The 16022-nt window shown below is 39.5% G+C and overlaps 1 protein-coding gene across 1 annotated transcript in view; it reads left to right on the top strand.

The window, feature by feature from the left end:
- Positions 1-16022, top strand: part of LOC142336287 (uncharacterized) — a 279116-nt gene that overhangs the window by 105070 nt on the left and 158024 nt on the right. The window contains exons 18-21 of the mRNA XM_075385000.1: positions 7008-7186; positions 7593-7833; positions 10346-10479; positions 15200-15356. Coding sequence (XP_075241115.1) covers positions 7008-7186; positions 7593-7833; positions 10346-10479; positions 15200-15356 — 711 coding nt within the window. The remainder of the gene's footprint in view (positions 1-7007; positions 7187-7592; positions 7834-10345; positions 10480-15199; positions 15357-16022) is intronic.

Raw genomic sequence — 16022 nt, 5'->3', positions numbered from 1 at the left:
TCTTTGCTCTTTGGCGGTTTGCTAGGCAAATCGTCACACTAGGGTTCAGTTTAACCCAATTGTGTTGTGGTATGTGTGTGTACTTTGTAGTAGTACCAAATTAAACTTTTGCTTCCTGTTTTGATAAGATCATGGCAACATTGCAGGACAAATTTATCAACCTTTATAGTGCAAGGGCAAAATTAGAGGCTGGACTTTATAACATCTATGGTGAAATTAACAATGCTGTGGACAAGCAAGACCGGAAAGTTAAGATCGAACGTCTGATTGTTAAGTGCAAGGATGCTTTTACTAGAGTAGTTGATCAGAATGAAGAGCTCTTTGATCTGGCACAAAAGACTGAAGATTCAGATGCTGCCTCTAAGAACCTTGAAAAATGGTTAGACACTGTAACAAAGAAAACTGATGAGTTCATTGCTGCTGCTCGAGGGTATATCAATTCGGTCCGTGACAAAGAGACAGCAGAGCTGTGTACCCATCACCATTCAAGATCAGGTTCACATATAACTTCGTCAAAAAGACCAAGTCAGCGCCAACGAGACTTAGAAATATCAAGACTCAAAAGGGAGGAACTTGAGAAACAACATGAGGCAAAGCTCCGCATTGCTAGACAGCGTCTTGAAATTGAAAAACAAACAAAATTGCGGGAATTGGAAATTGAGCAGCTTGAGGAGGATCATCGCAAGGAAGTAGCTGCTGCAGCCCTTGAGGAAATTGAGTTGATGACAAAATCATCAGCAGACGGATCTGGTACAGACAAAATGAGTGGGTTTTTTACGGAAAGAAGTTCAGTCAAGAGCAAGAAACTTGTTCAAGCTTGGGTTGATTCGTCACCGGCCGGGAACATGGCTTATGTTGCAAACGAACCGAGTTTGCACTTCTCGGGTTCTATCGCCCAATCCAACCGAGCAATTGTCCAACGACCTTCTTCAGCTCAACTTCCAAACTCACACATCAATCTCAATACACAAGGTCAAGTTGAGGCCAACATCAACCTCCCTGTTCATGAGCCGGAAGAACCAAGTAGTAGAACCAATGTAACCAATGATGCACATGGTGCAAACAGCACCAGGCAAGAGCAGCAACAGCCTCAAAATACGCCTCCATCACCCCCAGTAACCTTCGGTATGCCAACTCAGTTAAACGCCTTAAACACAGCCCGACAACTGTCTCAAGCAACCATGCACTTCGATGGTTTACAGTTTGATCATCAATTCCCGCGCAGGTCGAGCAAGCCGGGACAGTTGAATTTAGACAGCCCTCCGCGTTCACCACCTTTAAATACACTCGTTAATGCTCCGCTAGCACTTAATCCGCAACAAGCACACATAAATGTACCAGCCCCTCCATCCCCCGTCCTAAACCCCGCACCACCGCATTTCCCGTTAATCCCACCAGCATTCCGCTTTCCTCCTTCGCCGCCACAAGCGCTTCCACTACACGCCACTAACCCCGTGGCAAATAATGTTAATCTGTTACCCCACTCTCTGCCTACACCATTCATTTCCTCCGCAAACGTTTTTGTACCTCAATTAATTCAACCACCATCCCCACAAAAGAGTTCTCAGCCCCAAAATTTTGTCCCTATAACCCACGCACCTCCTGCTCCCCCGGATCCAAATGTCTGGCGTTTTCCGGCAGCAGTTCTATCTAATGCAGTACCAATTGTACGTACATCTTCAAACTTATAGACCGCACAACCGGCCCCGTTAATCAACCCTCATATCACTACATCGCTCCGCGCCTCTCGTGTACAAGCAGCAGCAGGCGCTCAAAATTACGTAACATCAGACTTCATGCAAGCGAATCCATTTAGTTCTTCCACAGGTACCGCCCCCACCTTTGTCACTCCGATCATTCCGCCAACGTATCGAGCTACCGTTCCGAACCCGTTGTGTTGGGGTGGCCCGCCGCATCCCACACCTTCGGCTCCTTCTTTGGACTCTGCGGATTTGATAAAACAGTTGGCGGACGCAATTACTTGTAAGAAGAACGATCCACTGCCCGAGTGGAAGTTGTCACAATACAATGGTGATCCCCTGCAGTGGCACGAATGGTTCGGACAATTTAAAAGCGCAATAGACGCACAGTCCTTAAATACATACTTAAAAACGCTTGTAACTGGAAAGCTAAAACATCCATCGCTGAGTTCGCATACTGTGGTTTAATGTATAAGGACGCACTTAAGACACTCGAACGTAAATTTGGCCAACCACAGGCAGTAGTCAGTGCACACTTAGACAAGCTCTTTTCCTTCACTTAAAATTCACAATAGTGATAACATCATAACTATTCTGCAATAATTTCAAGTCTTGTTGGCGTCTTTAAATCACTTTCATACGACTCAGACCTTAAGAGCGCCTCACTTCTCAACACGGCTGTGCAAAATTGCCGCCCAATCTGAAAGACTCTTGGTCACTCTTCACAGTGAAGAAACATTGGGTAAAGCCAACACTCCTTAACTTCAACGATTGGTTGAAGGAAAAGGCCGAGGCACATGATTTAATGAAACTAACTTCATCGAAGGCAAGAACTAAACACCAACTCAGTAGTAAAGACCAAAATTGCCTCAAGAACTTTTGCTGCTAATACACAATCTAAGTGCACTCAGAGACCAGCCTCAACATCGGCAACGCCTGCAACCCCTCGCTGCATTGTGTGTAAAGGTAACCATCGCATCTGGGAGTGTAGGGTATTTAAAGAAAAGTCTCCCACTCAGAGAGCAAAGTCTCCCACTCAGTGGCGGAAGCAAAACTGTGTTTCTCATGTTTGAGAGAAAAACATATGTTCAAGCAATGGCCAAATCCTAGGAAATGCAGAAAGGACGGTTGCAACAGCTCCCATAATACACTACTCCATGGAGCTGAGAGGGTTTATCCATCAAAATCCCCTTCAAACAACAACAACAGTAATTCTAATGCTGGCGCAAATCAATGTAAACTTCCTTGTGTCCAATCATCGAGTAAGACCACCACTTTGTCATCTGTGAGTAATGTGAAACACCATCCAGTTGTTAACCCGAACAAGCCGGGCAAGGTTCGTAGATAACTAAACGGCAAAGCTAAATTCCATGGCGCATCTCTTAATAAGTCATTACTCACCGGACTTGACTTGCTGCAAAACGTAATCTATGTACCCCTACGGTTCAGACAACATCCATTCGCCGTATCCGCCGACATCGAGGGAATGTTCCTCCAAGTTGGAGTGTTACCATGTGATCAACCATCATTGCGCTTTTTGTGGCGGGAGGACCCCACATCAAATGTTGTGGTACACCAGTATACGCGCCACATCTTTGAGGCAAATGATTCGCCCACCTGCGCCAACTACGCACTTCAGCGCAGGGCACGCGATAATGCTAAGGAGTACACAGAAGCTGCGAAAGCCGTCCTTGAGAACTTCTACACGGACGATTACTTGGACTCAGTGGAATCCCCCGAGAGGGCCCTCATTAAGTCGAAGGAATTGGTACATTTTCTCCATCTAGTTGGGTTCAAGCTTACTAAGTTTGTAAGCAATGTACCAGATCTGGCTGACCGAATTGATGGGTCTGCTCAATCCACTGAACCGAAGGTCATCGTTTCATCAAAAGAGGAATCAATGCACGTGCTTGGGCTTAAGTGGGATCACAAAAACGATACTCTGGTTGTGAGTAGGGGTACTAACAGCACCATCACAAAAAGTTTAACACAGCGCTTGGTCTTAAGTCTAGCGTCGAAGGTCTACGACCCAACTGGTCTTGTCGCACCGTTTACCGTTGGTGCTCGGTTAATCTTGAAAGACATTTGGCGGGTCAATGGACAAAGTTGGGACGACGAGTTACCTAAAGACACAGTTGACAGATTCCTTGCCTGGTGTATTGAACTGCTGCGGTTAGCTGAGATTACTATACCGAGAAGTTACTTTTCAGTACCATTCCAACATCTTGAACTCCACATGTTTGGTGATAGCTCGCAAGACGTATTCAGTGCAGTAGGTTTTCTTAGAGCTCAAGTAACTTGCACCTCCGGGGAGATTATAACAGAGCTGGCGTTTGTCTTGGGCAAGGCCCGTGTTGCACCTATGAAGGTAATGACAGTTCTTAAGTTGAAATTACAAGCCGCTCTCCTCGCTGCCTGTTTAAAAAGGGAAATCTGTCGAGCATTAACGGTTACTGTGGATAAAGTGTTTATGTGGACATATAGTACCATCGTCTTGCAATGGACAAACTCAACCAATAAACACCAAATCTTCATTGCAAATCGTGTTTGTGAAATTCTGGAGAACACCAGCGTTGACCAATGGAACCACGTCACCACTTGTGATAATCCGGCAGATGCTGGCACGCGTGGTATGTCCGCTGAAGTTTTGCAATCAAGTAGCTGGGTGAGGTGTCCTGACTTCTTGAGAACTAAGCAATTCCCTTTTCCGATAAATACTGATGTCGTTGATAACATCAAGCTCGGCGTTGTAACCAAGGAAGAAGATGATGACTCCATCTCATCTCTAGCCGCATCTGTAACCAAGCCCCCTAAGAAACAAAGCACTAATCTAATCCCGTTTGATAAGTTCAGTTCTTATCAAAAACTACTACGTGTCACCGCATACGTGCTCCGTATTCTACCATCTCATGAAAGTTACCGTACCGTAGACGGCAGCATAGCCGACCCTGTTGAGCTTGACGAAGCCGAGCGTCATCTCCAGTACTTGGTTCAAGGAGAGTCCTTTAATACTGAAAAAAGGGTCTTCTTGACAACAAATCCGTTAAGAAGAGCAGCCGCATTGCTCAGTTTACTCCGTTTATTGGACCTCATGGTCGACTCCAACGGCTAGTGGAAATTGACTTTGACACTAAGCATCCTATCGTGCTGGATGCGCGTCATACTTTTGTTAAACTGTTTCTGCGGCATACTCATTTGAAGAACTATCATCAGGACATCGATTACTTAAGCTCAAAGGTACAGGAACGTTATGCCATCCTCAAACTACGTTCCACACTGCGTTCAATCAAATCAAACTGCGTCTTATGTAGAAAGTTCCGTGCAGCAACCATTCAACCTATCATGGCAGACCTCCCAAAGGAGAGACTCGCATACCGGTCTCCTCCATTTACCAACACCGGGGTTGATTACTTCGGCCCATTCTACGTCACAGTTCGTCGGACTACCGAGAAGAGGTGGGGATTTCTCTTCACTTGTCTCACTACTCGTGCTGTTCATGTTGAAGTCGTCTCGTCCACGGAAACTAGTTCGTGTTTAATGGGAGTGGAGCGGTTCGTCTCCCGTCGGGGTACTCCTGCTATGATTTGGTCGGATAATGGTACGAACTTCATTGGAGCGGAGAAAGAGCTCCGTGAATGTATGGAAAAATGGAATACGCTTAACATTGCCACCGATCTTGCACATAAGGGCATTAAGTGGAGGTTCAATCCACCCAGTGCGCCACACCAAGGTGGCATCTGGGAGAGGCTAGTTCGTAGTTAGTTCGTAGTTCGCCGATCCGTCCGACCTAGGCGCAATAATACCTAATCATTTTCTGCTCGGTAACCAAGCAACCGGAATTCCGGCCCTCGTTGGCGTCGACGAGTTCGATCATCGTAAGCGGTACGCCCGTGCACAGTCCTACGCCAATTCAATTTGGGCACGTTGGATTAAGGAGTATGTACCTGCGCTTAACCGTAGAGCTAAGTGGCAGACGCCTGCCGAGCATCACCTCAAGGCTGGTGATTTAGTTTGGATCGTTGAAGAAAGCAACCCTAGGGGCTACTATCCAACTGCTCGGATTGAAGAACTCCGTTACGGCTCCGACAGCGTCGCCCGCTCCGCCGTCGTACGCACGTCTTCCGGATCGCTCGTACGCCCACTCGTTAAGCTTGTACCAATCCTCCCAGCATTTTCTTCCGGGCCGGAGGATGCTACCGAGTAAACTAAATGAGCAAAGCTATTTAGAGCGTGAATCGAACAATCCTTTTGCAGCGCCATTTAAGCAGCTAGAAAAGAAAGATTACGTAATTTCTTAATCATGTAAGCCTTACAAAAAGATTAAATGCACACAAATTCTCTTCTAATATACGTAGAAAGCTCCAAAAAATTCGTTTAACATTATTTTCGTTGAGCCTACTTATATACTGAAACGATTGCGCTCCTTTTAGGCTTGATAATTTTATGTTTCGAAAACGTATTGGTGACCGATATGAGCCGGAAATCAACTCAGACAAGTACCTGCTAAAAAGATCAAGCTAGATTTGCCTGTAAGTAAACGATGCTTTTCGCCGTGATGATGCTACGAAACACATGCCGTAATGTTTCGATATAATGTTTCGCCTTGAAATTGTTACGCTCAGAAGCCTTAATGTTGCAACGTTGCTTGTGTAATTTAAAGTTAAACGAATTGAATTGAATCTTTAACGAAAGTGTGTTTGTCACCTTTAATTATGACTTATTAATGTCAGTCAGAGTGGTTATTGGGAAGAGTAACAAGGAGGACAACAGAAAACCTCAAAATTGGCAAAACTTAAAAATTTATTGAAATTTTTCGTAGAGATATTGTGTCTAAGTCACATAAACCTTCAGCTGCCTTTTGATGAACTCAAAAATGGACCATTCAGCATTCGAATGGACACATGCTGCTCCCTATAGAAACAATTGTGAAAAATTTTAAGATAAGTAATAGTGAAAATAAAATGCAACATAATTGCGTTGAAAACTAATTGTTTTCACTGCAATTCGCCGCCTTTCTTGTATTAGTTTTCATCAAATCCTCGATAATTAAAATCCTCGGTAACTAAAACTATAGCCTGATCAAACTTTGGCTGCAACGTTTGGATGTTTTTATCGTTACCAAATAGAGCGATGCCGCCAACAAAAAGAAATTTGTCTGAAATTTGGGGAAGATAAGAAAAGCACAGATGAGAACGGGAGTTATTGGCCTTATGAAATATCTCGCTGCTATTACGTTTAAACGAAAACTTTATTATTCTGTATTCTAGCATCTTAATCCCCATGTTTTATTAACAACAATTTGTCCAGATTTGATCCTGGGCACTGATCTGTTTATTAACTGGGCAATCAAAAAAGAGGGACATACGTGTGACGCAAGTGCTCCGGATAACATCGGCGAGGCGGTGACCAAACTGAGCAAGCTCTCTGACTCGGACTGGAAATACAAAACGGGAAATGTCTGCTCTGTCTTCGAAGCTCCGACTGCTGTAAGTGACAATAATTTAAGACTACTTAAGAACAATGATTTCCTATCAAAAAAATAGGCGAAAAACCGAGCAGAAAGACTGATATCTACACAAATCTTAGTTTTGCCGCTTTGCTCTGTCAATGCCATAAAATGGAAACAACTGGCATGAAGTGACCTACAAACTTCGGATATCAATTCGGATATGGCGTCTTTGGTAATTTTTTTGGCATTCACCCGAATTGATCGCCCCGCCCTCCTTCTCCGTGAGCAAAATTTTAATTTTTCATAACCGTGCGTGACCCAACGTGACCCAAATCAATTCTCAGTTTTTTGCTATCTTAAAGGCGTGAACAAATCAATTATTAATGGTTATGCCCATTTTCTGCACACCACAAATTTCATAAAAATTTTTGATCATGCTTTAGGCAGCTTTGTGCTTGTGCGTCACTCTCCGCTTCTCGCCGGACCTCGGGAATCAAAGCCGAACTCTGTGTCGGAACTTCGAGCGCAACTTCGGACCCAGCTTTGATAATGTTCTTGTGATGCAGTATGTACAAGAACCCCTTCCGGCAGACTGCACTCCCATTGTGGATCTGTCTGGTCTCACCTTTGACAGTGATCTGACATCCAGCAAGTTTAAGCCCATTTCGTACAACGCTTTGATAGGTTAGTGCATTAGTTTTTCCGTATATGGGATTTAGAACTTGTAAACAAATAACGAATGTTGCATGTTTGTCGTTAGAAGGCTTAACTGGGGAACGAATAACACCAAAAAAATTATTAAAATCCCAAATGATTTGTCTGATGGTTCCCCTCGTTGTTGAGAGTACTGTTTTTCCCACAAAAAAGATTGCTCTTGACTGTTTAAGAACTTCACTCAGACAAATTCAATTGTTTATCATTGAACATACTAGCAGCAAACGTAAAATTATTACCAGAAGCAGATAAATGAGTAAATTCAACAATCAGAGGGAAGCTTTTCATTCAAACTAACTAATGATCCACACTAAAACAAAACAGGTCAATCAATCCACTAGTATCCAACATTCAATCAAGTGATTTCTCAATTCGTATAACTCTAACAAATTCTGCCTCCTAGTTGCACTGTTAGTGCACAGAAACTTATTATCCTACAGCCAACAATTTTAGTTTACTTTGCAGCTTAACTCTCTGCAACCACGCAACATTGCTCTTTTCTAAAGATCTCAATCAAAAACTACAATATTCTCTCACTTAGAACCAACTGCTCCAGTCGAGTGTTCTCTCTCCTTCTTGTTCGTTCCCTTTATCGCAAAATGTTCTGACAGTTTTTCCTGAGCATGAGGGTACTCAAACCTGTCAGTTATTATCAGCATTTTTTTATTTAGAAAGTGTCTTTTCATTTCGAACATTTTGACCAAACGAATGAATGCTTAAATGGACGCACATTATCAGTCATAGTTTGCAGTCTTATGCAAATTTTTGCTGCAGATGACCGAAGTTCCGTGGCCAACTCGTTTTGATTTTTTCAAGATTCAGCTGAATTGATATTTGATACTGCGCTTTTGCGATTAGTTGAAAACTTTTTTTCGTTTTCGTTCCTACTTGTAAATGGTAAAAATGGCAAGGAAAATCGAGAAACTTTTTTTGTCTGTTTTCGTGGTAATTTTATGTCGTCGTTAACGTCGGTGGTAAGATGCTGCCCAGCTCGAATCAATAATGTTTGAGCGTTTTTTTTTATTAGGCACATTGCTTATTATTTGCAACATTATTAGCTTCGTTAAATTGAAAAACGATTGGCTGTTTTTTTGATTCCGTACGCAATTGTCCAAGGTGTGAGCAGTAAATTTCAAAGCTATTTGGAGTGATCATATAAGGATTTAAAGTTAGTGGCGAAGCCGTGAAAATTGAGACGCTTATGTTTTGTAAAATTTTTAACGGTCCACAGTGAAGCAAACTCTAACTTATTAACGGTCCACAGTGAAACAAACTAGTTTAATCAATCTCTCCAGTAGTCTCCAACATTCAATCAGTTGCTTACTTAATTCAAATAACTCTGACAAGTCCTGTCTCCTAGTAGCACCGTTACAGGTCAGAAACATACTATACCACTTCCAACAAATTTGGTTAACTCAGCAGTTTAACTCACTGCAACCACGCAACTTTGTTCTTTCTCAAAGATCACGATCAAAAACTGCAATATTCTCTCAATGAGAACCAGCTGCTCCAGTCAAGCGTTCCCTCTACTCTTGTTCGTTTCTTTTCTCGTGACTAGCATGGCTGTTTCTCCTGAGTTCAAGGGTGCTCTACCTTATCATTTATTATAGGCTTTTTTCTTTTAAAACGTGTCCTTTCATTGAGAACCAGTTGTCCCAACGTATAAAGGCATTACTGGCTGCAGAATGTCAGTCACAATTTGCAATTTTTGCAATGTTTGCTCCAGGTGACCGAAGTTCCGTGGCAAACTCGTTTAGGATAGTTTGGGACTCAGCAGAACAAATGTTTGACACTGCGCTTTTGTAGTTACTTGACGAATTTTTCATTGATTTGTTTCCTATTTGTAAATGGTAAAAATGATAAAAAATATTCAATCGGTTTTTTCTTCTTTTTGTGTAGGGTTTCTGTCATAGTTAACGTCGGTAGTGAATTGCTGCTCAGCTCGAACCAATAATGTTTGAGCAATTTTCTCATAAGGCTTATTGCTCATGATGAAAGTAATGTTCGTTTCTTGACAGCGCAAAAGAGGTCTTCCGTTATTGTTCGTTTTTGTTTGTTTTAAAAAGGAACATTAATAGCTTCGTGAAAATGAAAAAAACTTGCTTTTTTGATTCCTCACGCAATTGCTCGAGGATCGAGCAGGTAAATTTTGAAGCTATTTGGCGGTGACGAATAAAGGATTTAATGTTAGGGGCAAAGCCGTGAAAATTTAGACGCTTTTTTTGTAAAAGTTTTTTCTCAAACTAATTAGTGGTCCACACTGAAACAAACCAGTTCAATCAATCTATCCACTAGTATCCAATATTTAATCAATTGATTTATCGATTCAAATAATTTTAAATTTTAAATTTGAATTCAATTTCTTCTTGCATGTTTTGAGGGGATAAAATATAAATATTCTATGTATAATTTCAATTGCGGATAATTTTCGTATGTTTACTAATTCGATAGTTATATCTTCAACTCATTTCGTTTTCTTCAGCGGATGTTCCGGCTTTGACGAATGACTCAGCCAGCCCTAAATTTCCGATCTATTTGAAACCTGGACTGACAGAAGTGGTCATTCGGGCTACTGACTCTTGCAACATCACCTCTTACCAAATAGTGGAAATTAGTGTAAGTTTCTGAAAATATTCACGAAAATAGCTGTAAAGCAATTGAAATGAATGCTAGCAGTCTCCCGTCTGAAACCAATTGTTTCTCCGAAATAACATTATTTTGCCAATGGCTGCTTTTTACCGGGTATACATACTAAAAAGTGTCGCTGTTTTACTCGATGTGGTTAAACAGAGTGCCAAATTGACAGAAAGGAAGGAAAACCTAATTTGTAAACAATTTTATCAAGTCGCAGATTAGCATATGCGTACATCACGACTTTGTAGACTTTGGTTATATAAATCATATCCTAAGTAACTTGTAAAAAGAGTCACCAAATAATGACTTTGACTAATTGAAACACTTTTCAGCAAATAGTGACAAAAGAATGGTTTGCTAAAACAGCTATTTGCTAACTAGTAAAAGAATTGGAAATAAGCCTAACGGTTCCAACATTTCTTGACAAATGGAGAAATATATGTGTGATATATTCATTAAAGTTAATAACAATTTATATTCATTTTTTTAAAAAAAAGTACCATTTTAAAACTCTTGAACAAAGGATTTCGTTTCCAATTTATTTTCAAATATGAACATCGGGACCACCCTCCTCCCAAAGCAAGTCATCACCGCCGTACTAAAAACTGATTTCGTTGCCTTTTGGTTTTTTCCTAAAAATTTTGACAGATTTGCAGTTCTTGTTACATTTATTATTAACGGTTTATTGGTCAACAGCCGGAAATCATTACCAGGGTTTTTACTGGACCCATCGTAGTTGTCTGTATAATTCAGAGAAATTGAATTCTATTGAGGCTCCGTCTTCCTTCAGGTTGGGTTTTAGTCACTCGAAGTGGTGAAAAGCAACAAAGCGAGTAGTCGAAAGTTTGATGTTTTTTAGCTGCGTTTTTAAATTGGAAGGAGAAAACAGTGTCTAAAAAATTGTCGATTTTTGAGAGATTTTTTTTCTCGTGCGGCAATTTGACCAATTTTCCGACCTTTTTCATTAAGTATCCATCAAAGCTTTTGAAACGCATTAAATTTATACACATATTGCAATAGTTGCAGTTTTCAGCCTTTCAGAATGGCTATTTTGACTTGGAACAGATTTGTTTTCTAAATTGAAGATTTTTACAAACTTAGTACGTTTTTTGTATTTTTTTGTTCTTTCGCTTAGTGTTTTTTTTACTGAAAAGTCTCCTTGACTACCTAATGAAGTCCAGGAGAATAAAAATTATCTGTATAAGGGTTTCAATTTATAGTTGACGGTCTTTACAACTTGGGCAGGATTTGTTCCCAGAAACTCTTATATTTTGACGGCTTTGCGAGTGTTGTTTTCATTGTTGCATTATTGTTCATTTTCGATAACTAAAAGCCTCATCAAATTTCTAATTCCATTGAAATCAAATTATAGAAATATTTAAGAATTTAGATTCGAAACCAATAATGAATAATAATTCTTGAATAGCTATCGTGGACGAAACAATTTCGTTCGACAGAAACTTTTGAGAAAAGTTCTGTTTAATTGTACAAAAAAACTCATACAGCACTGTCGTAGTTTAAAATACTATGAAAAGTTTATTGTGTTTTTTGGGTTAACTGTTTTATATATTTTTAAAGTACCTTCTGCGGCTTTGATTTTTAGCCGTTTTTCAAAAGTTTGTCACTTTCGGTCTTTTAAGTCACGGTTACCGTTTTTTCATACTATCGAAGCCAGCAATTTGCCATGGGTTCAAAATTTTTTAAATCAGTAACATTTTTATAATTCGTTGAAAAAACCATTCGATAATTGGTTCGATAAGGTTTCAGTTCGAATTTTATTTGGTAATGGGGGTGGGGTACGACACTGTTTTCGTTTTGATTGTCCAGCGGGTTCTCCAACACTGGTTCAAATTTTGACGCGTAACATTTTCTCTTTAAAAAGCTTAATTAAAGGACATCAAGATAAACAAATCTCGGTGATAGAAAAACTTGTTTGCATTTATGTTTTTGCAATAGGATGTGGTTTTTTTTGTTTCGAAATCTCTAAGTTGTATTGGATGTTTAAATTTCAAAAACAGGCTGGCCTTTATTCGTGATATACTTTCAGAAAGGCGCAAACTAAGAACGAGTGATTTTTTAAAATGCACAAGTATTGTCCAAATAATTTTTTTTGCCAGCTATTGAAATCGTTTTTTCGTGGTTAAAGAGCTTGCAAAAACATCCGGCAGAGTGTGTGGCGTAATTTACTTCAAGGTCTGATCCGTAATGACAACTGCCTTCCAAACATGAATATCAGCGTTTTTTCGTTTCGCTAGTTTTTGACGGATTTGACTGAAAACGCATATCGTTGAGACTCCTCATATTCGCCAAGTCATCATGTTTTGAAATGTAATTACAGCGATAAAGGATTCCTCTCTCAATATTTTAGTTTTTGGTTCTTTTACGTTTTGAGATCCATAGAGGACAATTGCTGGGTTGGAACTTTCAGTGCCATGTAAAAGTTGCACGAGTCCTCTCGTTATTAATATTGAATATTACTTCCACTGTTGACGACATCACGACTTATGGAACTAATAAAGATCCAGCAGTCGTTCACGTGTTTGAATGAAGAAAAACAACCATCCGTTTTTTAAGGAGTTAGATGTTAAAACGCTTATTTCCTTGTTTGACTTCAGTATCGCGTTCAAATTTCTCTTCCCGGGTCGAGGTTTTTTGGTGAATTTTCGTACGAAATGCGGTGAATGCGGTGAATTTTCGTAAGAAATGCGGTGATTGCGGTGAATGCGGTGAAAAAAAATAATTCACCGCTTTTCACCGCATTTCTTACAAAAATTCACCACCAAATTCACCACCAATTCATACAAAAATTCACCGCATAGACTATTATGGCAAATTAATGTAAGAAATGCGGTGATTGCGGTGAATGCGGTGAAAAAAAATAATTCACCACATTTCACCGCCTTTCTTACAAAAATTCAACGCGAAATTTACCGCATTTCTTCCAAAAATTCACTGCATATGATTGCCAAATGTTACTCAATCTGATTTAAATTCACAAGAAATTGCAAAGATATAAGTGACAGCTGGACTGAGCAGTGGAAGGCATGCAGGATGGCATAGGTTCGAACCCGTGTGGGGAAGCTTCCTTTTTGTAAGAATACTGAGAACGCGGTGAAAATAAATAATTCACCGCGATTCACCGCAAAAAGATGTAAGAAATACGCGGTGAAAATTGTTTTTACTCCACCGCATTTCACCGCATTTCGAGAATTCAGAGCCAAACCTCGACCCGGGTTACAAAAAATTATCGAAAAAGGAATATAATAAAAGTTTTTTAGTAAAATTTATTTTAGTTAAGTTTGTTCTAGATAATATATAAATTTCACTTCCCCCACCCCCAGTGACAGAGCACGTGTTAATTAGTAAATCAATATATCAAAATATTGGACGTGCGTCATTACGGCGCAGAGGTATACCCAAATCGTCACGGGCAATGCGTGTATCTCTTGTTCGTTTTTACTATGTTAATACATTGAAAATGGAAAAATATTGCGGAAAATAGCTACTTTAGCAGAAACCGGCAAAATGGAAGGGAAATTAGCAACCCGTGTTCGCAAAAGTGGCCTAATCCTAGCCGCGAAATACAACTACAAATTTTATAGCCTATTTTTCGCAAGGCTTGTATCACGCATCTGCTCCATTTATGTATCGATTTTTCGCACGCAATGTAGCTCAATTTCTTCTAAAATCAGCAATTAAGCCTAACTTTTACTACTAGTAGTGCTTTTTTACTACTTTATTACTACTTATAGTACTTTATTACTACTTATTAGTACTATTTATTACTACTTTTTAAAATCGGCCAGTCTCACATTGATACACAATGCCTTGGATGTGCGAGGGATTTTTCAGAAAAAAAAATCAGTTTTTGTGGTTTCATGTATTTAAAGCACTTTAAAGCTTTGGAAGCTTTAATTAAATCTTTATTAAAGTGCTTATTGTATGCTCAAAATTCGCGCGAATAATAGACGCCTAAATTGAGCGGAAACGTGCTACAAGACTTGTAACCTATTTTCGTTCCAAATGTTCATTTATTTCGCAAAATTGGCGTAACGCCTTTTGCGAAAAGTAAGATACAAAGGATGTCTTCAATTTAGTTCATTGTATGTATCCAATTTTCGAGCCAAATTTACTAAGGCGGAAATTTTGGGGTATATGGTTTGGGGTCCAAATAATGTGCACCACTAAGCGAGGGGGGACAAAATGACAGGATCCAATTAGAAAATGGGTTAACGGAACGAATTCGAAAATACCTAAAAGGATTAACAGAGGGATCAACAAATTTTTAATATCATTTCTATTCTTTAATTTTATTTCTCTGAAATAATAAATAAACTTTTACTCGTTTTTTTAATCGATTTCATAGGAGTTTTGATTAATATAAAAACTCAAACTTTTTTTGGATTTGAGGTTCGGAAGCCATGAAAATCAGTCTTTAAAGTATTTTTGCAAAATTATTTTGAAAAATCATAAGCCCTCTGTCTTTTTTCTCCAATTTGACAATGAACTTTTTCTGCTTGAGTACTGGTCCAAAGAACTTTTCAACAAATCTCCAAAGAAGCTCCTTCAAGTTTATTTTAGGATAATCTAATAACCTTGGATTTTTGGGCAACCTGTGAGGTCTGTTGGAAACTCAAGTATTTGGATTTTTTCACCTCAACTTAGTGGAATTTTTGTTTACGGTGTGGTGTGTTTATTTAAGTGTGATAAAAATGTGTCGAATGATCAAGTGGACGAAATGGTAGACGGGATGGAGATCAAGGACGAAGAGTCACAGCAGAAAGTCCTCTCTCAGCTCAATTCTGCATCAGAACAGTGCGACGATACCTGTTCAAACAAGGCCGCTAATGTACTGCAAGGTAATATACGGGTCAATACTTTGGTATATAGTATGGTCTCGGGTGCAAGGGTCTGTGGGTTAGGCCTGTACAGGGGTTGGCATAGACAAAGTCTGATCTGTTTGGCCCATACGGTCATACATGAGGTCTGAGAGCCATTGCACAAGTGAATTGAATCAGCAAAAGCTGTAGGAAAATAAGTAATTTTTTTAGACCTTAAGTGCACTTTTTATTCTGAATTTAGCTTAAATCCTCTTTTCAACTGAATGATTTCTGCTAAAGAATTGGAGGTTTTCAGCGTAACAATTCATCATTTGCTAGCAATTTTTGAGCTTGAAAAATTGCATAATGAACTTTCATTTCAAATACAAATCAAAAGAATCCACAAAACTATTTTTGAACAGTTAGGAAAGTGATAAAAATTAAAATATACAATGAAATAGAAACGCATGGATGAGTAAAGCTTATTTGATTATAAAATAAATTGAAACAATTGAATTTGGAGATAAATAATTGTTGGCGCAATTTTTTTTTTGCACCCGCTCTATTCTTTTTATTGCCAAAAAATGAGGTTGTTATTGCTTAACAAGTTTCTACGATCAGACATGTTTATTTTTCAGCAGTCCTTGCATTGTTTCTGTTACGAGTTAACCAAAATTTCATTCGCAAATTTTGTCATTTTTTTCA

This window comes from Convolutriloba macropyga, chromosome 3 (genome assembly GCF_964194025.1).
Source record: "Convolutriloba macropyga chromosome 3, txConMacr16.3, whole genome shotgun sequence".
In the NCBI taxonomy this organism is placed as follows: Eukaryota; Metazoa; Xenacoelomorpha; order Acoela; family Convolutidae; genus Convolutriloba; species Convolutriloba macropyga.
Note: the sequence above shows the minus strand (reverse complement) of the source record. Positions and strands in the feature narration are given on the sequence as shown.